General features: G+C 46.4%; 1 protein-coding gene across 8 annotated transcripts in view; it reads left to right on the top strand.

The window, feature by feature from the left end:
• The window catches only part of ADCYAP1R1 (ADCYAP receptor type I), a 279,625-nt gene that overhangs the window by 119,825 nt on the left and 135,839 nt on the right, over nucleotides 1-23,961 (top strand). For all 8 annotated transcript variants that reach the window (XM_056518828.1, XM_056518825.1, XM_056518826.1 and 5 more), the window contains exon 3: nucleotides 18,496-18,598. In XM_056518828.1, the coding sequence (XP_056374803.1) occupies nucleotides 18,496-18,598 (103 nt within the window). The remainder of the gene's footprint in view (nucleotides 1-18,495; nucleotides 18,599-23,961) is intronic.

Raw genomic sequence — 23,961 nt, 5'->3', positions numbered from 1 at the left:
TTTAACCCTTTGTATAAATTTAAATTTTTTGGGAAACCAAGCATTTTAGGTTATTTTTTTTATTTTTTTTTACATATGCAAAAGTCGTGAAACACCTGTAGGGTATTAAGGTTCACTTTACCCCTTGTTACGTTCCCCGAGGGGTCTAGTTTCCAAAATGGTATGCCATGTGTTTTTTTTTTGCTGTCCTGGCACCATAGGGGCTTCCTAAATGCGGCATGCCCCCAGAGCAAAATTTCCTTCAAAAAAGCCAAATGTGACTCCTTCTCTTCTGAGACCTGTAGTGTGCCAGCAGAGCACTTTTCACCCCCATATGGGGTGTTTTCTGAATCGGGAGAAATTGGGCTTCAAATTTTGGGGGGTATTTTCTGCTATTACCCTTTTTAAAAATGTAAAACTTTAGGGAAACCAAGCATTTTAGGTAAAACATTTTTTTTTTTACATATGCAAAAGTTGTGAATCACCTGTGGGGTATTAAGGTTCACATTACCCCTTGTTACGTTCCCCGAGGGGTCTATTTTCCAAAATAGTATGCCATGTGTTTTTTTTTTGCTGTTCTGGCACAATAGGGGCTTCCTAAAGGTGACATGCCCCCCAAAAACCATTTGACGCTCCTTCCCTTCTGAGTCCTCTACTGCGCCCGCCGAACAATTAACATAGACATATTAGGTATGTGCTTACTCGAGAGAAATTGGGTTTCAAATACAAGTAAAAATTTTCTCCTTTTTACCCCTTGCAAAAATTCTAAAATTGGGTCTACAAGAACATGCGAGTGTAAAAAATGAAGATTGTGAGTTTTCTCCTTCACTTTGCTGCTATTCCTGTGAAACCCCTAAAGGGTTAAAATGCTTACTGAATGTCATTTTGAATACTTTGGGGGGTGCAGTTTTAATAATGGGGTCATTTATGGGGTATTTCTAATATGAAGACCCTTCAAATCCACTTCAAACCTGAACTGGTCCCTGAAAAAAAGCAAGTTTCAAAATTTTGTGAAAAATTGGAAAATTGCTGCGGAACTTTGAAGCCCTCTGGTGTCTTCCAAAAGTAAAAACTCATCAACTTTATGATGCAAACATAAAGTAGACATATTGTATATGTGAATTAAAAAAATTATTCGGAATATCCATTTTCCTTACAAGCAGAGAGCTTCAAAGTTAGAAAAATGCAAAATTTTTAAATTTTTCATCAAATTTTGGGATTTTTCACCAAGAAAGGATGCAAGTTACCAAAAATTTTTACCACTAAGTTAAAGTAGAATATGTCACGAAAAAACAATCTCGGAATCAGAATGATAACTAAAAGCATTCCAGAGTTATTAATGTTTAAATTGACAGTGGTCAGATTTGAAAAAGGGCTCAGTCCTTAAGGGGTTAAAGAAAAACACTTAAGGAATTGTAGCATATTGATACCCAATTCCTGCCACTGTTAGGTACACTTCTTCTTTTCTTTATTCATTGCATGTGTGAGATGCTCTGCCTGGCCAGTAGGTGCTCTTGCAAAAACAAAAATAAGCACGTAATTCTAAGAATAACCTAATAGGTTGTTTTGAAAGTGCTCTAGGGATAAGTAGCGTGTAGCCAATCGACCCTAGCAGACACCCTTACTGTGACCTAGCTTCCGGCTAGCCAGTATACCTTTCGTGTACTAACTAACAGGTAACTTATTGTTGGCAAATAGAATGTGTGAGATAATACAAATGCCTAGTCAGCTTGAAGCTAACTGTATAGAGAGCTGTACAAATGTCTAGTTAGCCTTATGTATAGAAGTATGTGCTAATGTTCAGTTTAGCCTCATAAAAATGTATAGAGAGCTAATAAAGTGTCTTAGGAGCAACTACATGTCTGATAGCTGCCTAATTGTCTAGTAAGCTTCAAATGTATAATAAGTTTGATAAAGTTGTATAGGAAGCTAGAAACTAAGGGATAGATAGCTTCTTTAAATGTCTAGATAGCATTAAATGTCTAGATAGCATTGAATGTCTAGATAGCTGTCACGATGCCGGCTGGCAGGTAGTGGATCCTCTGTGCCAGAGAGGGATTGGCGTGGACCGTGCTAGTGGATCGGTTCTAAGTCACTACTGGTTTTCACCAGAGCCCGCCGCAAAGCGGGATGGTCTTGCTGCGGCGGTAGTGACCAGGTCGTATCCACTAGCAACGGCTCAACCTCTCTGACTGCTGAAGATAGGCGCGGTACAAGGGAGGAGACAGAAGCAAGGTCGGACGTAGCAGAAGGTCGGGGCAGGCAGCAAGGATCGTAGTCGGGGGCAACGGCAGGAGGTCTGGAACACAGGCTAGGAACACACAAGGAAACGCTTTCACTGGCACAATGGCAACAAGATCCGGCGAGGGAGTGAAGGGGAAGTGAGGTATAAATAGGGAGTGCACAGGTGAACACACTAATTGGAACCACTGCGCCAATCAGCGGCGCAGTGGCCCTTTAAATCGCAGAGACCCGGCGCGCGCGCGCCCTAGGGAGCGGGGCCGCGCGCGCCGGGACAGGACAGACGGAGAGCGAGTCAGGTACGGGAGCCGGGATGCGCATCGCGAGCGGGCGCCACCCGCATCGCGAATCGCATCCCGGCTGGAGACGGTATCGCAGCGCACCGGGTTAGTGGAGCTGCCCGGAGCGCTGCGGTAGTGAGAGTGAAGCGGGCGCTCCGGGGAGGAGCGGGGACCCGGAGCGCTCGGCGTAACAGTACCCCCCCCCTTGGGTCTCCCCCTCTTCTTAGAGCCTGAGAACCTGAGGAGCAGACTTTTGTCTAGGATGTTGTCCTCAGGTTCCCAGGATCTCTCTTCAGGTCCACAGCCCTCCCAATCCACCAAAAAGAACCTTTTTCCTCTGACCGTCTTGGAGGCCAGTATCTCTTTCACTGAGAAGACGTCAGAAGAACCGGAGACAGGAGTGGGAGAAACTAACTTGGGAGAGAAACGGTTGATGATGAGTGGTTTAAGAAGAGAGACATGAAAGGCATTAGGAATACGGAGAGAAGGAGGAAGAAGAAGTTTGTAAGAGACAGGATTAATTTGGCACAAGACTTTGAAAGGACCAAGATAGCGTGGACCCAGTTTGTAACTGGGGACACGAAAGCGGACATATTTAGCGGAGAGCCATACCTTGTCTCCGGGAGCAAAAATGGGGGGAGCTCTTCTTTTCTTATCGGCAAACTTTTTCATGCGAGATGAAGCCTGTAAAAGAGAATTTTGGGTCTCTTTCCATATGGTGGAAAGATCACGAGTCACTTCATCTACAGCGGGCAAACCAGAGGGCAAGGGAGTAGGGAGGGGGGGAAGAGGGTGACGGCCGTACACCACGAAAAATGGGGATTTGGAGGAAGATTCAGAGACTCTAAAGTTATACGAGAATTCGGCCCATGGTAGAAGATCTGCCCAATCATCCTGGCGGGAGGAAACAAAATGTCGTAAATAATCACCCAAGACCTGGTTAATTCTTTCTACTTGTCCATTGGATTGAGGATGATATGCAGAAGAAAAGTTTAATTTAATCTTGAGTTGTTTACAGAGAGCCCTCCAGAATTTTGACACGAATTGGACGCCTCTATCAGAGACTATCTGTGTGGGCAACCCGTGAAGACGAAAAATGTGTACAAAAAATTGTTTAGCCAACTGAGGCGCTGAAGGAAGACCAGGAAGAGGGATGAAATGTGCCATTTTGGAGAATCGATCAACGACCACCCAAACAACAGTGTTGCCACGGGATGGGGGTAGGTCTGTAATAAAATCCATACCAATCAGAGACCAAGGCTGTTCGGGGACAGGCAGAGGATGAAGAAAACCAGCGGGCTTCTGGCGAGGAGTCTTATCCCGGGCACAGACAGTGCAGGCTCGCACAAAGTCCACGACATCCGTCTCCAGAGTCGGCCACCAATAGAAGCGAGAGATGAGTTGCACAGATTTCTTGATGCCTGCATGACCTGCGAGATGGGAGGAGTGACCCCATTTGAGGATTCCGAGGCGTTGGCGTGGAGAGACGAAGGTCTTTCCTGGAGGAGTTTGCCTGATGGAGGCTGGAGAAGAGGAAATCAGGCAGTCAGGAGGAATGATGTGTTGCGGAGAGAGTTCAACTTCCGAGGCATCCGAGGAACGAGAGAGAGCATCGGCCCTAATGTTCTTATCGGCAGGCCGAAAGTGAATTTCAAAATTAAATCGGGCAAAGAACAGAGACCACCTGGCCTGGCGAGGATTCAGCCTTTGGGCAGACTGGAGATAGGAGAGGTTCTTGTGATCGGTGTAAATAATAACTGGAAATCTTGATCCCTCCAGCAGATGCCTCCATTCCTCAAGTGCTAATTTAATGGCTAGAAGCTCTCGATCCCCGATGGAGTAGTTCCTCTCCGCCGGAGAGAAGGTCCTAGAAAAAAAACCACAAGTAACAGCATGCCCGGAAGAATTTTTTTGTAGAAGGACCGCTCCAGCTCCTACAGAGGAGGCATCAACCTCCAATAGGAAGGGTTTAGATGGGTCAGGTCTGGAGAGCACGGGAGCCGAAGAAAAGGCAGACTTGAGCCGTTTAAAGGCGTCTTCCGCTTGAGGAGGCCAAGACTTGGGATTGGCATTTTTTTTGGTTAAAGCCACGATAGGAGCCACAACGGTAGAAAAATGTGGAATAAATTGCCTGTAATAATTGGCGAACCCCAAAAAACGTTGGATAGCACGGAGTCCGGAGGGGCGTGGCCAATCTAAGACGGCAGAGAGTTTGTCTGGATCCATTTGTAGTCCCTGGCCAGAGACCAAGTATCCTAGGAAAGGAAGAGATTGGCATTCAAACAGACATTTCTCTATCTTGGCATAAAGTTGATTGTCACGAAGTCTCTGAAGAACCATACGGACATGCTGGCGGTGTTCTTCTAGATTGGCAGAAAAAATCAGGATATCGTCCAGATATACAACAACACAGGAGTATAAGAGATCACGAAAAATTTCATTAACAAAGTCTTGGAAGACGGCAGGGGCGTTGCACAGGCCAAAGGGCATGACCAGATACTCAAAGTGTCCATCTCTAGTGTTAAATGCCGTTTTCCATTCATCCCCCTCTCTGATGCGGATGAGATTATAAGCCCCTCTTAAGTCCAGTTTGGTAAAGATGTGGGCACCTTGGAGGCGATCAAAGAGTTCAGAGATGAGGGGTAGGGGGTAGCGGTTCTTTACCGTGATTTTATTAAGACCGCGGTAGTCAATGCAAGGACGTAGAGAGCCATCTTTTTTGGACACAAAGAAAAATCCGGCTCCGGCAGGAGAGGAGGATTTACGGATAAAGCCCTTTTTTAAATTTTCCTGGATGTACTCAGACATAGCAAGAGTCTCTGGGGCGGACAAAGGATAAATTCTGCCCCGGGGTGGAGTAGTGCCCGGGAGGAGGTCAATAGGACAATCATAAGGCCTGTGAGGAGGTAGAGTCTCAGCTTGTTTTTTGCAAAAAACATCCGCAAAGTCCATATAGGCCTTAGGGAGACCGGTTACAGGGGGAACCACAGAGTCACGGCAAGGGGTACTGGGAACCGGTTTTAGGCAGTCCTTGAAACAAGAGGGCCCCCAACTCTTGATCTCCCCAGTGGACCAATCCAGGGTTGGGGAATGGAGTTGAAGCCAGGGTAGTCCAAGGAGAATTTCGGAAGTGCAATTGGGGAGGACCAAAAATTCAATCTTCTCGTGATGAGGTCCGATGCACATTAGAAGGGGCTCCGTGCGGAAACGTATGGTACAGTCCAATCTTTCATTGTTTACACAATTGATGTAGAGGGGTCTGGCGAGACTGGTCACTGGGATGTTGAACCTGTTGACGAGAGAGGCCAAAATAAAATTTCCTGCAGATCCGGAATCCAAGAAGGCCATAGTAGAGAAGGAGAAGGCAGAGGCAGATATCCGCACAGGCACAGTAAGACGTGGAGAAGCAGAGTAGACATCAAGGACTGTCTCACCCTTGTGCGGAGTCAGCGTACGTCTTTCCAGGCGGGGAGGACGGATAGGACAATCCTTCAGGAAGTGTTCGGTACTGGCACAGTACAGGCAGAGATTCTCCATGCGGCGTCGTGTCCTCTCTTGAGGTGTCAGGCGAGACCGGTCGACCTGCATAGCCTCCACGGCGGGAGGCACAGGAACGGATTGCAGGGGACCAGAGGAGAGAGGAGCCGGGGAGAAAAAACGCCTTGTGCGAACAAAGTCCATATCCTGGCGGAGCTCCTGACGCCTTTCGGAAAAACGCATGTCAATGCGAGTGGCTAGATGAATGAGTTCATGTAGGTTAGCAGGGATTTCTCGTGCGGCCAGAACATCTTTAATGTTGCTGGATAGGCCTTTTTTAAAGGTCGCGCAGAGGGCCTCATTATTCCAGGATAATTCTGAAGCAAGAGTACGGAATTGTACGGCGTACTCGCCAACGGAAGAATTACCCTGGACCAGGTTCAACAGGGCAGTCTCAGCAGAAGAGGCTCGGGCAGGTTCCTCAAAGACACTTCGAATTTCCGAGAAGAAGGAGTGTATAGAGGCAGTGACGGGGTCATTGCGGTCCCAGAGCGGTGTGGCCCATGACAGAGCTTTTCCAGACAGAAGGCTGACTACGAAAGCCACCTTAGACCTTTCAGTAGGAAACTGGTCCGACATCATCTCCAAGTGCAGGGAACATTGGGAAAGAAAGCCACGGCAGAATTTAGAGTCCCCATCAAATTTATCCGGCAAGGATAGTCGTAGACCAGAAGCGGCCACTCGCTGCGGAGGAGGTGCAGGAGCTGGCGGAGGAGATGATTGCTGAAGCTGTGGTAGTAGCTGCTGTAGCATCGCGGTCAGTTGAGACAGCTGTTGGCCTTGTTGCGCTATCTGTTGTGACTGCTGGGCGACCACCGTGGTGAGGTCGGCGACAACTGGCAGAGGAACTTCAGCGGGATCCATGGCCGGATCTACTGTCACGATGCCGGCTGGCAGGTAGTGGATCCTCTGTGCCAGAGAGGGATTGGCGTGGACCGTGCTAGTGGATCGGTTCTAAGTCACTACTGGTTTTCACCAGAGCCCGCCGCAAAGCGGGATGGTCTTGCTGCGGCGGTAGTGACCAGGTCGTATCCACTAGCAACGGCTCAACCTCTCTGACTGCTGAAGATAGGCGCGGTACAAGGGAGGAGACAGAAGCAAGGTCGGACGTAGCAGAAGGTCGGGGCAGGCAGCAAGGATCGTAGTCGGGGGCAACGGCAGGAGGTCTGGAACACAGGCTAGGAACACACAAGGAAACGCTTTCACTGGCACAATGGCAACAAGATCCGGCGAGGGAGTGAAGGGGAAGTGAGGTATAAATAGGGAGTGCACAGGTGAACACACTAATTGGAACCACTGCGCCAATCAGCGGCGCAGTGGCCCTTTAAATCGCAGAGACCCGGCGCGCGCGCGCCCTAGGGAGCGGGGCCGCGCGCGCCGGGACAGGACAGACGGAGAGCGAGTCAGGTACGGGAGCCGCCGGGATGCGCATCGCGAGCGGGCGCCACCCGCATCGCGAATCGCATCCCGGCTGGAGACGGTATCGCAGCGCACCGGGTTAGTGGAGCTGCCCGGAGCGCTGCGGTAGTGAGAGTGAAGCGGGTGCTCCGGGGAGGAGCGGGGACCCGGAGCGCTCGGCGTAACAATAGCATTATATGTCTAGATAGATTTCTAATTACCCAATCCAAATACTAGTAAAGGTATCAAAATAATGTAAATGTGTTTAATCTACTTAGGATGTATGGCAAAAGTACAGATCAACCTGTTATATAGCATCCTGTTCTAGTCCTAGTCTGTCTGTCTCAGGGGACAGACGTCAAGGCCGACTTATCTTAAGTAAGGGGGTTTGTGGTGCCCCGGTACCGCATCTTATACGGTACATATGTATGTGTGGGTCCCCATAGCCAGAGTCCCTAGGACGTAGGGAACCCTGTTGTGTAGCCTACCCCTTGTCGCCTCTATTCCAGCTCATAGACCAGTAATTTATATAAAGGTAATGTAAATACAGTAATATATATGTAAATAAATGGTTAGTTACCCGTTCCATAGGGTTGCAGGACCTGCAGGTCACATGACTAGGTAAACTCTATGGTATTAAGCTTAAGGACCTTTGGAGGCCCTGTGACGTAAGCAATCCCATTACTCTCTGTAATGGTGAGTGACGGATGTTCGGACCAATCAGATTCACCATGCCCCCTGCCCATATAAGGGAGCGACGGCCATCTTCTCTCTCTCTCTCTTGCTCCTGTACTCCTGACATGGAAAGACCTGTACAGCAACTAACGCAGTGAGTTAGGCCCGAGCCTTGCGGCAACGGCTGAGTAATCCAGAATATAGAGTGTATAAATTCCCTGACACTCTGCAGCATCACCAGACCTAATATAACCCCTAAATCTGGACGGATCTGCAAATATCTACCCTAAATTCAGAGACTGTCTAAATAGCAAGGTCCGCAACAACTGTCAGTCACTAAGTAATATAAGGACTGTTTGTACGAGACTGTTACTGTGCCTTGGATGTATCGCAAGCACTTAAGTAAAGTTGTTCAAGTTCAATCTCCTTGTGGACCTTCAGTCATTTCATGCACCTATCGTTACTGGGAAGGGCGGCGATAGGCCGGAGCATTACCTCAGCATACTATCCCTCAGCCTGGGGTCACGAACTATTGGGTTAACATTAACCCCTCATAAACCGATACTATACCACCACTACCATACACCCCCCAAGGGCTACCACAAATGTATTTGAGAATCTCCGGTTTCCCCATATCCCAGCGGTGATCTATTGGATGAGATCTGGTGACTGTGGAGGCCATTGGAGTCATGTGACCTCATTGTCCTGTATGAGATGATGTCATGTGACCTCATTGTCCTGTATGAGATGATGTCATGTAACCCCATTGTCCTGTATGAGATAATGTCATGTGACCTCATTGTCCTGTATGAGATGATGTCATTTGACATGGGGCATTATCCTGCTGGAAGTATCAGAATATGGGTCCACTGTGGTCATAAAGGGATGGTCAGTAACAATACTCAGGTAGGTTGTGGTGTTTACACCAGGCTCAATTGGTACTAAGGGGCCCAAAGTGTGCCCAGAAAATGTACCCCCTCCCCCCCACCATGACACCACCCCCAGCCTGGCCCGCTGATACAAGGCAGGAGGTATCCAGGCTTTATGATGTTTATACAAATCCTGACCCATCTGAATGTCACAGCTGGAATGGAGACTCATCAGACCAGACAACGTTCTTCCATCTTCCATTCTCTAGTTTTGGTGCCTGAGTTTCCTGTTCTTAGCTGACAGGAGTGGCCCCCGGTGTGGTCTTCTGCTGCTATAGCCCATCTGCTCCAAGGTTGGACATGTTGTGCAGTCGGAGATTGGTATTCTGTAGACCTTGGTTGTAACCAGGGGTTACTGGAGCTACTATTACCTTTCTGTCATCTTGAACCAGTCTGCCCAATCTCCTCTGACACCAACAAGGCATTTTCATCCACATAGCTGCCGCTCACTAAATATTTTCTATTTTCAGGATCGTTCTCTATAAACCTTAGAGATGGTCGTGTGTGAGAATCCAGGTAGATTAGCAGATTGTGAAATACTCAGACCAGCCCATCTGGCACCAACAACCATGTCAGGTTCAGAGTTACTTACATCCCCTTTCTCCCCCATTTTGATGCTTGGTTTGAACTTCAGCATGTTGTCTTCACCATGTCTACATGCCTAAATGCATTGAGCTGCTGCCATGTGATTGGCTGATTAGTTATTTGTATTAACAAGGAATTGAACAGGTGTATCTAAAGGGATATTCCAGCCTTACACATTTTATGCCCTATCCGAAGTATAGAGGATAAGATGTCTGATTTCGGGGGTCCCGCTGCTGGGACCAATCCCCCCCCTCGGGATCTCCATGCAGCACCCGGCATTCTGCTCCAGTTTAGGAAACACTGGTTTCCAGGACTGAATACGTGAGGTCACGCCACGCCCCCTCCATTCAAGTCTATGGGAGGGCCGTGACTGCCGCCATGCCGCCCTCCCGTAGACATGAATGGAGGTGGGGGGGGGGGGGGGTGGCGTGACTTCACGTCTCCATCTCGGAAAACCAATGTTTCCGAGACTGAAGCAGCACCCCGCACAGATTGCCGGGTGCTGAATTGGGATTGCGTGGGTCCAAGCGGTGGGACCCCCGCGATCAGACATCTAACCCCCTATCCTATGTATAGGAGATAAGATGTCTAATGCCGGAATACCCCTTTAATGAAGGGGCCAGTGAGTGTATATTGATTGATGAAGACCTTAAGGACGCTCTCTTGGGTCATGGACATCTATGGTTACATGTATGTGGTGGCCCAATATGGGAGTTATTACCCCGTACCCTTGCTGTCCTGTCAGGCAGCCTCCCTGCAGTGTCCCCTGCCCCCCTTCCCCCCCGCCCCCCCCCCCCCCCTGCATCTGTTCTACAGTAATTGTATATTATCCCCTATATTATGTATATAAGAATGTTGTATCTTTAAGAAAGGTTAACATGTGATCACCAGTTGTCATGTGAGTGGTCATGTGATTGTTACCCAGGAGGTATCAGTGACCAGGTGACTTAAGGGTGACCAATGGGACCCCCACCAGAGTCTCCCCCATAAAAGCCCTGGGATGAGTCTCTTAGTTCCTGAGTCTTTGCTGAGGTGCAGTCGAGCCTAAGAGTCTGGAGTCATAGGGGCCTCAAGTCAAGTTTGAAGCTACAAGTAAGAAAAAGTCACAGCTTAGTCTGTCTCCAGTCAAGTCAATTCACAGTCATCTATTGCCAAGTCAACGTGGCCTGCATTAAATTGTCCAAAACCACTGCAAGTCCCAGCAAGCCCTTAAGGTCTCTGAAGTCACTGGTCACCTCCTTGGGCCCTGGCTGAACTGTATAGACTGTGTGGTAGCCCTTGGGGGGTGTATGGTAGTGGTGGTATGGTATCGGTATATGAGGGGTTAATGTTAACCCTATAGTTCGTGACGCCAGGCTGAGGGCTGGTATGCTGAGGCAATGCTCCGGCCTATTGCCGCCCTTCCCAGTAACAATAGGTGCATGAAATGACTGAAGGTCCTCAAGGAGATTGAACTTGAACTTTACTTAAGTGCTTGCGATACATCCAAGGCACAGTAACAGTCTCGTACAAACAGTCCTTATATTTCTCAGTGACTGACAGTTGTTGCGGACCTTGAGCTATTTAGAAAGTCTCTGAATTTAGGGTAGATATTTGCAGATCCGTCCGGATTTAGGGGTTATATTAGGTCCGGTGATGCTGCAGAGTGTCTGGGGATTGATACACTCTATATTCTGAATTACTCAGCCATTGCCGCAAGGCTCGGGCCTAGCTCACTGCGATAGTTGCTGCGCAGATCCTTCTCGTTTGACAGCCCAGGAACAAGAGAGAGAAAAGATGGCCGCCGCTCCCTTATATGGGCAGGGGGCGGGGTGAATCCGATTGGTCCGAACATCTGTCACTCACCATTTCACAGAGTAAAGGGATAGCATACGTCACAGGGCCCCCAAAGGTCCTTAAGCAAAATACCATAGAATTTACCTAGTCACGTGACCCGCAGGTCCTGCAACGCTATGGAACCGGTAATTAACCATTTATTTACATATATATTACTATATTTACATTACCCTTACATACATTACTAGGCTATTAGTTGGAATAGAGGCGACAAGGGCTAGGCTACACAACAGGGGTCCCTACGTCCTAGGGACTCTGGCTATGGGGACCCACACATACAGTCACAGCTTAGTCTGTCTCCAGTCAAGTCAATTCACAGTCATCTATTGTCAAGTCAACGTGGCCTGCATTAAATTGTCCAAAACCACTGCAAGTCCCAGCAAGCCCTTAAGGTCTCTGAAGTCACTGGTCACCTCCCTGGGCCCTGGCTGAACTGTATAGACTGTGCCATCTGTCCACTTAGTAAAACTACCGTTGTCCGTAACTTGGTGTCGGAGTCATTATTGTCCCTGTGCCTAGCCCAGGATCCAGCGGTATACCTTCGGGTGGTATTGAGGATAAACCACGCCCTGGCGTCACGAATACAAGGGGTTAATGCCATCCGCCCTGCATCTCACACCTCATACCACATGTATGACCAACCTCAGACCCTGCTCCCCCTGCATCGGAGGATCCATCACAGATTTCGATGTACCTGATGGGAATATGGTTCTGCGCGTTTACTTTTTTTGGCTTCTTAAAGTCGATCCGACAGCTGGATCTGAGTCACGTAGACCCACCCGGTACTAAGCCCATCTGGATCACTTACAGTCATACACTGTATAAACAGTCAGGGAGGAATATTATGGGGAACGCCTGTCATTACGTCATGTGTCACTACAGTCTCTACTGGGGAGATTTATCAAAACCCGTCCAGAGGAAAAGTTGTTGAGTGGCCCATAGCAACCAATCAGATCGCTACTTTCATTTTCCAAAAGCCTTTTCAAAAATGAAAGCAGCGATCTGATTGGTTGCTATGGGCAACTCAGCAACTTTCCCTCTGGACAGGTTTTGATAAATTTCCCTCTTTGGGGGAGATTTATCAAAACCTGTGCAGAGGAAGAGTGATGCAGTTGCCCATAGCAACCAATCAGATTGCTTCTTTCATTTTCCACAGGCCTCTTTAGAGGCCTGTGGAAAATGAAAGAAGCAATCTGATTGGTTGCTATGGGCAACTGCACCACTCTTCCTCTGCACAGGTTTTGATAAATCTCCCCCTTTGTCTCTATGTGGGGTTTAAAAATATATATGGGGACAGTCATAAGGTGACAACCAAAGGACAAGTCACCTGACCTGACATCACAATGAAGCGAGGAACAACTGATGTAGTGGGGGGAGAGGGGGCACCTAGGGTTGAAGCTCAAGTCAAAGACTTACAGGGAATGTATCACCTACTTATAGTTTATTACTGATTAGAGCTATATTATTTTTTTTTCCTTATCTGTTTCTTTTTTTCTGAATTTTCTGTAATTTTATGTTAGATTTTTTTCCATGTTTGTATATTATTAGTGGGTGGCCATCTTGCCTGGGCTGTTTTGAACAGCATTTAGAGATGCGCTTTACAGCAAGCCCCTAGACGACCACAAAACACAGGAGCTGTCCAATTGATATGAACTGGGCGCACTCTGTGACCTTTGGAGAGGTCATTCTACAGGGAGGGGGAGGCTGATTTGTAAGCTTCATCTATTGTCTTCTCTATCTACTTTTTGACAGATCACTTACCAGCAGCCTCCTCCTTATCATCACAGACAGGACAGGAACAGAAAATAGGAAAATAAGGGAGAGAGAAGGAGAAAATGAGAGAGAGAGAGGAGCGAGAGAGAGAGAGAGAGAGAGGGGGGGGGGAGAAAGAGAGAGAGAGAGGGGGGGGGAGAGAGAGAGAGAGAGAGAGAGAGAAAGAAAGAAAGAGAAAGAGGGGAGTGAGAGGGGAGAGAGAGGGGGGAGGGGGAGAGAGTGAGAGGGGAGAGAAAGAGAGAGGGGAGAAAGAGAGAGAGAGAGAAAGAGAGAGAGAGAGAGGGGGGGTAGAGAAAGAGAGAGAGAGGGGAGAGAAAGAGAGATAGAGGGGAGAGAAAGAGAGATAGAGGGGAGAGAAAGAGAGAGAGGGGGGAGAGAAAGAGAGCGAGAGAGGGGGGAGAAAGAGAGCGAGAGAGGGGGGAGAAAGAGAGAGAGAGGGGGGGCAAGAGAGAGAGGGGGGGATAGAGAGGGGGAGAGAGGGGAGAGAGAGAGAGAGAGAGAGAAAGAGGGGGAGAGAGAGGAGAGGGGAAGAAAGAGAGAGAGGGCGAGAGAGAGAGGTGAGGGAGAGAGAGGGGGGGGGGAGAGAGAGGGGAGAGTGAGAAAGAGAGGAGAGAGGAGAGAGAGAGAGAGAGAGAGAGAGAGAGAGAAAGAGAGAGGGGGGAGGGGGGGAGAATGGAAGAACAATACTTAATTTATAGAGAAAAATGTAAGAAAATTATAAGATAAACAAGTCTAACATGCAAAACAGTAACATCTGGCTCCAATATATCAAATCTGTACAAAGACATCGTGAAGGAGGAATAAATCCTGAACACAACAAATTATAACAAAACTGCAGGAAAGACCCTGTAGATAACAAATAACGCTGCAGAAGGTCTCAGAGACAATCTCAGCCATAGGGTGTAAAAAAAGCCAGAGGCCCAGATAACATCCCACCCGATATGATGAACTACAGCCCACCCGAAATACCAAGGCCTTATAGGTCCGATACACCAGAGCGGGGACAGGTAGGACCCGGCCCACTACTGGGGGATATGTGTCTGCAGCAACCTGGGAAAAGTGCTCAATACCATCCTGAAGCAGAGACTCCTCAGCTCCCTCACCCAGCAAGATGTCCTCAGCAGATGGCGAGCAGGTTTATGCCAATCCACCGCACCCGGCACAGTCTCATCCAGAGCCGCGTCCCCGGGAAGAATATTCACCTGTTTTGTGGACTTCAGAAAGGCCTATGAGTCAGTGTGGTCCCTGGACCTGTTCTGAAACTGCTGGAGAGTGGAATCGGAGGGAAGACGTATGATGTCATCAGAAGCTCGGACACGGAACCGATGGTGCTTGAAGGTAAATGGGAGCAGCATAGCCGAGGAGTTAGGGCTGTAGTCTACACCCAACATCCATATCGATGAACTGGACCGAGCTCTAGTGTCCTCCTCAGCACCAGATCTCACCCTCCAGGACACCAAGGTGCAATTTCTCCTGTATGCGGGTGACCTTCACCAAACCGAGGAAAGTCTCCAAGACCAGCGTCTATACCATCGATCTAAAGACCAACTTTTTGTCACTCCATGGACCTAACATATCCCAATAACACTCACCTCGGCTGCTGCAGTCCCTACTGCGGCTCATGTTGTTCTCTACAGGATTAACTTTAATGTCGGGTGAATTATGTTGATGTCTTATTATGACTACTACTCCCACCATCATAAATGACTGAGAAGAGACAAGTGTAATTATCCCATACGGAGAACGCCAATATTTCCAGGAGACAGTGTGATGCGGAGCCCCTTCCTGCCAGTCTTTCTGTATTCCCCCCGGACCTTCCCCATAATGGGTTATATTTTAAGAACCGAACATTTCAATGACTTAGTAGCTTCGTTCCTGAATGTCTATGATTTTTTCCTTCTCAGAAAGTAATACAAATTGTCTGAGCCACTTTCTGCGGGGATTACACAAGATTGTTCTTTCATTTTTTCCCTAAGTGTCTATGAAATGACTGTAATTTTCGACACTTTACACAGAATGGAAGGCGGAGGCTTCAATATGGGGGCAAAGTATAGGCTGTGACATGTTTAGACACTGCGGCGGAGCGCAGGAGGAGGGGTAGAGATCAGTCTATCCACCCACTGCCGTGGAAGGTCACCATTTTCCTGGTCAATAAACCAATACAAATATGTTGTGCACTTGACTGGCTCTTGGCAAGTCCAAAACCTTTATCACTGGCTTGTTGATTTTACGCTCCTGGTGCCATCTTCTCAAACACAGAAGACTAATTTCTCCTTATCAGGAGCCTACATAGAATCCCCCCCCCCCCCCCCCCCCCCCGATGGATAGCAGGAGGCACATAGTCCCCTCATTAGGCAATAAATCCCCCAAGTAGGCAGGTAGTCCCCACAGTAGGCAAGTAATCCCTCCAGTAGGCAGGTAACCCCTCCAGTGGGCAGGTAATCCTTCAAGTAGGTAAGTAACCCCTCCAGTAGGCAAGTAACCCTTCCAGTAGGCAGGTAATCCCTCCATTATGGAGGTAACCCCTCCAGTAAGTAGACAGCCCCTCCAGTAGGCAGGTAATCCCCCTAGTAGGCAGGTAACCCCTCTGGTAGGCAGGTAATCCTTCAAGTAGGCAAGTAACCTCTCCAGTAGGTAGGTAATCCTTCCAGTAGGCAAGTAACCCTTCCAGTAGGCAAGTAACCCCTCCAGTAGGCAAGTAACCCCTCCAGTAGGCAGGTAATCCCTCCAGTAAGTAGATAGCTCCTCCAGTAGGCAGGTAGTCCCCCTAGTAGGCAGGTAATCCCTCCAGTAAGTAGATAGCTCCTCCAGTAGGCTATCCCCCTAGTAAGTAGATAGCTCCTCCAGTAGGCAGGTAATCCCCCTAGTAGGCAGGCAATCCCTACAGTAAGTAGATAGCCCCTCCAATAGGCAGGTAGTCCCCCTAGTACGTAGATAGTCGCTCTAGTAGGCAGGTAGTCCCCAGGTAAGTAGATAGCCCATCCAGTATGCAGGTAGTCCCCCATGTAGTCAGGTAGCACCTTCAGTAGTCATGTAGTTTCACCAGTAACTAGTTAGCCACCCCAATAGGCAGGTAGTCTCCCAGCCCCCCCATTAGCCAGGTACCCCCTTAGTAGACAAGCAATCCCCCAATAGGCAGGCAGTTCTCCAAATTTGGCAGGTAGTGCCCAGATTTGCCAGGAAACCCCCCGCCAGTGGTCCCTACCTGCTAAAATAATAACTATAGAACAGCAGCCAGCCCACCTTCTCTGCTCTGATGCAGGTGGCAAGTGCCAGGGCAGAAGTCAGTCTCCGCTCCCGCTCCATATGCTTGACACTGTCTCGTCTACACCAACAGCTTGGTGGTGCTCGGTGGTCTGGGGATCTGAGGTATGTGTACTAGATAATTGGGTGGATGGGTCGGCTGCCCAAACCGCCCAACATTATAATCAACATCGGGTAGTTTGCCATTTGGTTCTTGACCCAGCCCCCCGATCCGCCAGGCCCCATAGCAGTGGTGTACCCTGTCTCTGTGGTAGGAAGCCACTGCTCCTGATCTATCCCACTGTCATCCGACTAAGGGGCAGAACATATCATAGGAAGTGGGGTTGGGCTGGTGCAGAAGCCTGTCTCCTTACAGAAGAGGAGAACTCGGAGATAGGGTCGCCACCTTCCTTGCAAAAAAATACTGGCCATGCTAATTTGCATAAATAATTAAATATGCATGACATCACAGGAAGTGACATCGGAGATAAAACACATATGTGGGGGGCAATTGTGTCCTATTCTGACCCCTATAACTTATTTTTTTCTCCTTATACGGGCTGTATGAGGGTCATTTTTGTGCCCCAATCTGCAGTTTTTAACAGGACCACTTTTGTTTTGATGGGACTTTTTGATCCCTTTTTTAATTAAATTCGGGAGTTGCAGTTAGTTACTCACTACAACTTCCAGCATGCCCATATAATATATAGTGCAGTATAGGTCAGTGTTTCCCAACCAGGAGTGCCTCCAGCTGTTGCAAAACTACAACTCCCAGCATGTTGGACTATATAGTAGTATATAGTATAGGTCAGTGTTTCCCAACCAGGGGTGCCTCCAGCTGTAGCAAAACTACAACTCTCAGCATGTTGGACTATATAGTAGTATATAGTATGGGTCAGTGTTTCCCAACTAGGGGTGGCTCCAGCTGTTGCAAAACTACAACTCCCAGCATGTTGGACTATATAGTAGTATAGGTCAGTTTTTCCCAAACAAGGGTGCCTCCAGCTGTTAAAAAACTACAACTCCCAGCATGTTGGAATATATAGTTGTATATAGTATAGGTCAGTTTTTCCCAACCAAGGGTGCCTCCAGCTGTGGCAAAACTACAACTCCCAGCATGTTGGACTATATAATAGTTTAGGTCAGTGTTTCCCAACCAGTGGTGCCTCCAGCTGTTGCAAAACTACAACTCCCAGCATGTTGGACTATATAATAGTTTAGGTCAGTGTTTCCCAACCAGTGGTGCCTCCAGCTGTGGCAAAACTACAACTCTCAGCATGTTGGACTATATAATAGTATAGGTCAGTGTTTCCCAACCAGTGGTGCCTCCAGCTGTTGCAAAACTACAACTCCCAGCATGTCCGGACAGCCGTTGGCTGTCCGGCCATGCTGGGAGTTGTAGTTTTGCAACAGCTGAAGGCACTCTGGTTGGGAAACACTGGGTATAGGTTATGGTGCAACATTCCAGAAATTGGTGGATTGGTTGGATAAATAGAGTAGGAAGGGAAATTTGCTGTAAAATAAATCTTTTCATAATTTATTGGAAGCAATATTAGATTAGGACTAGAGATGAGCGAACTTACAGTAAATTCGATTCGTCACGAACTTCTCGGCTCGGCAGTTGATGACTTATCCTGCATAAATTAGTTCAGCTTTCAGGTGCTCCGGTGGCTGGAAACTCTTTCCTAGGACTGTATCCACCTTTTCCAGTCCACCGGAGCACCTGAAAGCTGAACTAATTTATGCAGGATAAGTCATCAACTGCCGAGCCGAGAAGTTCGTGACAAATCGAATTTACTGTAAGTTCGCTCATCTCTAATTAGAACGAAAGTAAGGAATACTTTTTTATTTAGTATATATTTTCTCATAGGAGGGAACTTACCTTTATCTTGATGGCAGTTGGTAAAATATGAGGGTGGTTCCATTGTATTTAGCGCTCATTGCAATGTTATACAACCCAAAAATTGTTGGTAAAAAGCCGCAGTCATGTGACCCGTATGGTTTTGTGATTTTTGCAGATGGCCGTCATGCACCCGTACTGTGTGATCAAGAAGGAGGAGGAAGCCTGTGCGGAGAAAATACAGAGATACGAGTCTGAGCTGTGGAACGATTCACTGCCAGGTAATTGGCTCCTGTATTATTGTCGTATATGGCGTCACGTGATATTATTATTGTTTTATTATCAGATACAAAAAGTAACAAAGTAACAAAGATCATAGATAACCCGGGATATTCTCACTAACCAGGATATAACCCGGGATAGTCTCACTATTCAGGATATAACCCGGGATATTCTCACTAATCAGGATATAACCCAGGATATTCTCACTAAACAGGATATAACCCGGGATGTTCTCACTAATCAGGATATAACCCAGGATATTCTCACTAACCAGGATATAACCCGGGATATTCTCACTAATTAGGATATAACCCAGGATATTCTCACTATTCAGGATATAACCCGGGATATTCTCACTAATCAGGATATAACCCAGGATATTCTCACTATTCAGGATATAACCCAGGATATTCTCACTAATCAGGATATAACCCAGGATATTCTCACTATTCAGGATAAAACCCAGGATATTCTCACTATTCAGGATAAAACCCAGGATATTCTCACTATTCAGGATATAACCCGGGATATTCTCACTATTCAGGATATAACCCGGGATATTCTCACTATTCAGGATATAACCCGGGATATTCTCACTATTCAGGATAAAACCCAGGATATTCTCACTATTCAGGATATAACCCGGGATATTCTCACTATTCAGGATATAACCCAGGATATTCTCACTAATCAGGATATAACCCAGGATATTCTCACTAATCAGGATATAACCCAGGATATTCTCACTATTCAGGATATAACCCAGGATATTCTCACATCTGATTTGGGATTTTTGTCCTACACGCTGATTGTGATCTTTTTCCTTAATTTCCCATGAGACATTGAGGCGGCTCTATAGACACCTTTATAATGTGGGGGTCTGGTCCTATTATACTGATATAGTCCCGGACAGGCCCTTCAGGTCTGGATTATCTCATTACCCCGTACAGTGACATCATTATAAGAGGATACCAGCGAGATATTATCATCTAAATAAACTCAGCGCAATAAATTAATTTAATCTGCGGACTCTTATTAGCAGAGACCATCTCAGACCTAGGACTTGTAGATTGAACCTGACACTTACATTTATGGAGTCTACTCATTTGTATCATTACTCTCGGCGTATACGGGAATGATTGGCGCGGCCTCCTGTATGTGGCTAATAATATCTCCCACTATACTCACGAGATCCTCTCCTATAGCGGTCACAGCAGCTGTGTGGGAGTACACAGCCACATACACAATGTAGGGACTATGTTAGGAACTTTCTTCATCTTGTGCCTTCCGGTTCGTGAATATAATGCCAGAACTGCAGTATAAACTGACAATAACAAAGTAACAGTAATAATAATATAATAAATATGGTGTAGGGTTTACCCTGTCAGTCGCCTTTACCTGGTCCAGTGATGGGTCCACTGGTCACCTGACTCTGGTTCGGCAAGGCCTCCTACATCTGTGGCATTTCCGGTCCTGGCTGTGGATCTCATGTTTTCCACCACCAGCCTCACCATACTGCTCTGTATTAAAGGGGTACTCTGGTAGAAAACTATATATTTTTTTTAAATCAAGTGATTCCAGAAAGTTAAACAGATTTGTAAATGACTTCTATTAAAAAATCTTAATCCTTCCAGTACTTTTCAGCTGCTGTATGCTCCACAGGAAGTTGTGAAGTTCTTTCCAGTCTGACCACAGTGCTCTCTGCTGACACCTCTGTCCATGTCAGGAACTGTCCAGAGCAGGAGAGGTTTACTATGGGGATTTTCTCCTGCTCTGGACAGTTCCTGACAGGGACAGAGGTGTCAGCAGAGAGCACTGTGGTGAGGCTGGAAAGAACTACACAACTTCTTCTGTAGTATACAGCAGCTGATAAGTATTGGAAAGAGTAAGATTTTTTAATATAAGCAATTTACAAATCTGTTTAACTTTTTGGCACCAGTTGAGTAAAAAATAATAATAATAATGTTTTCCACCGGAGTACTCCTTTAAGGTGTATCCTTTAAATGGCTCCAGTTACAGATTCTGATCTTGCCATTGTTTTTTGGATTTTGCTTCTCCCTCATTCCATTAATTTCTCTTCTGGTACGTGCTGTACTGCAGCTATGTCTTATCCTGCAGCCCATAATATGTTCATTACTTCCCTGCTGTTAACCCCTAGCAATACTCCTGACTATGCAGTTCCATCAGCCAGAACAGCCAGATAGCATGATGGGATCTTCTATAGAAAATGAATGGAGCCGTGGTTGAGTTTGCACACTGGCGCCCCATTAACAGCATGCCCTATTCAAAGAATAGGGGACAAGTGTCTATGGTGGTAAAACAGTCCCATCAGCCAGCACAGCACTCTGCTATCTTTGGTACTACCATAGACAACGTATGGAGCAACAGTTAATTCTGAGCACTCTCAACCCATGCAGATCCCATTCTTGAGAATGCAGGGAACTTCAGGCAGTCAAGCCCCCACAATAAGACACATATTCTGTCCACAGAATAAAAGTGTCTATGGTGGTATAACAGTTCCATCAACCAGTACAGAAATCTGTTATCATTGGTGCTCCCATAGACAACAAATGGAGTGGTTGAGTTTGTGCATGCATTCCAGAAGTCAAGCCGCCATAATAAGACACATCCCTTATCCACAGAATAGGGGATAAGTGTCTATGGTGGTAAAATGGTTTCATCAACCAGAACAGCACTCCGCTATCTTTGGTGCTCCCATAGACAACAAATGGAGCAGCAGTTGAGTCTGAGCACTGTTGCTTCATTCAGACTCAATTGTCAAGAATGTAAGGGGTTCCAGCAGTCAAGCCCCCACAACAAGACACATCCCCTATCCACAGAATTGGGGTATAGGGAATGTCTATTGTGGTAAAAAAGTTTCATTAGTCAATGAATGGAGGGTGATTAAAGGGGTACCCCGCCCATAGAGATCTTATCCCCTATCCAAAGGATCCCTGTGATCTCGGCTGCGGCACCCCAGACATCCGGTGCATGAAGCGAACTTCGCTCCGTGCCGGATGACTGGCAATGCGGGTGTAATGCCCGTTTGTTTTTGTATTTTTCTCTTTTGGTGTGTATTCACACACTAGTTTGTACTTGTACCATTCTTGTATCTTGAGAAATATCCTGTCTAGTATCCTGACCAGTGTTCCTCTACGTTGTAGAGTTTGGTGTTCTTGTATCCTTTTTTGTGAAGTCCAGTTTGTATGTTCTGTTTCCCAGTATGAACAGTGTCATATTTGTATTTGGTTTGGTTGTTCTATTCTTTGTACTTGTACCTGTATGTGACCAGTGTTCTATTTTACCCATTCAGTTTTAGTGTTTTGGCTCTCAGTTCTTCCGCTATCCCCTTCATCTCCTGTATATACTCCTGCTGTATACTCATATTCTGCCTAGTCTTGTTCATTTTTATCATGTCTGCCATTTATCTGATATCTGGTTTAGTGAACTGTTTGTTTAGTCACTATATTCTGATCTGTTTGTGAGTTCTGCCCTGTTAGTATTTGTATTGTTTAGTAGTTTTCCTTTTCTGGCCTGTGACCGACTATGTTTATAATTTTTTTTTCCGCCACTGCACTTTAGCGCAGGAAGGGACCGGCTCCCAGTTGTTGACTCACCGTTTAGGGTGAGTGGGCAAGTAGGCAGGGAGAGATGTTTTAGGGTTTAGGGCTCACTCTCCCTGTTTAGGGCTCACTCTCCCTGTTCCCCCGGTCGGTCCCTGACAGCGGGGCGGAGGCTTGTGACGTCACGCCCGGCTCATGACATCACGGCCAAGCCCCCTCATTGCAAGTCTATGGGAGGGAGAATGACGGCAGACACCCCCTCCCATAGACTTGCATTGAGGGGGCGTGGCCATGACATCACGAGCGGGCGTGATCATGACGTCACGAGCCCATGGCGCTGCATCCGACGCTCTAAACAGCAGTGCAGCAGTGAGACCCCGCGATCAGACATCTTATCCCCTATCATTTGGAGCGGAGTACCCCTTTAAGTCTGCGTACTGCTACCAATTGAGAGCCCATTCTCAACTCCACAGGGGGTTCCAGCAGTCAAGCCCCCACAATCAGACACATCCCCCTATCCGGAGAAGAGAGAGAAGATAGGAGAGAAGAAGTGTCTATGGTGATAACATCCCCTTTAGATATAATAAAAAATAAAACAAATATTAAAACTCCCAATAATCCAACCACTAGCCCTGGCCCGGCACACAATGAGTTACTTGTGGTATAAAAACCACATAAATGTGATACAATGTTAACTGTGATTTCACAAGATTAAAATTGGGAATTTTCCATTTAATATTTTACCCAACTTTGTCCCAAATGCCTAAAAAAAGAACAGAACAGAGAATAATAAACAATCTCAATAAAACCGTGATGGCCTCAACCGCGAGAAAATATTTTTAGTCGTTACACCGCAGACACTAATATAACGGGACAGGGGGAGGCGGTCTTATACAGCCGGGTCTCCTCTTATGTTCATCAGACATTTACTGGAACAAAATAACAAAAGACAAAACATCTGGATAGAATTCCCTGATGTGAACGGCCAAGGAGCAAAACAAACAACCAAGAAATCTTATTAAAATTTAATACTGTAACTGGATCGAGACAGAAGGTCGCAGCCCAACAAAATTTACACGAGTCATAGAGATACAGAAATATATAAATGGCATTGCTTTACATAACATTCCACTGCAATACCATGTTTCTCCTGTGGGGGCAGCACTAGAAAATAATGTGAAACATAGAAAGCAGATCTAAATTTTCTTCTTTAAAGGCCACTAATCAATTAATTTTATAATTATACATAGAAGCAGTATTATAGTAGTTATATTCTTGTATATAGGAGGCAGTATTATAGTAGTTATATTCTTGTATAGAGGAGCAGTATTATAGTAGTTATATTCTTGTATATAGGAGCAGTATTATAGTAGTTATATTCCTGTATATAGGAGGCAGTATTATAGTAGTTATATTCTTGTATATAGGAGCAGTATTATAGTAGTTATATTCTTGTATATAGGAGGCAGTATTATAGTAGTTATATTCTTGTATATAGGAGCAGTATTATAGTAGTTATATTCTTGTACATAGGAGCAGTATTATAGTAGTTATATTCTTGTATATAGGAGCAGTATTATAGTAGTTATATTCTTGTATATAGGAGGCAGTATTATAGTAGTTATATTCTTGTATATAGGAGCAGTATTATAGTAGTTATATTCTTGTATATATAGGAGCAGTATTATAGTAGTTATATTCTTGTATGTAGGAGCAGTATTATAGTAGTTATATTCTTGTATATAGGAGCAGTATTATAGTAGTTATATTCTTGTATATAGGAGGCAGTATTATAGTAG

The sequence above is a fragment of the Hyla sarda genome, chromosome 5 (genome assembly GCF_029499605.1).
Source record: "Hyla sarda isolate aHylSar1 chromosome 5, aHylSar1.hap1, whole genome shotgun sequence".
Classification (NCBI taxonomy): Eukaryota; Metazoa; Chordata; class Amphibia; order Anura; family Hylidae; genus Hyla; species Hyla sarda.
This window is presented reverse-complemented; position numbering and strand designations above follow the sequence as displayed.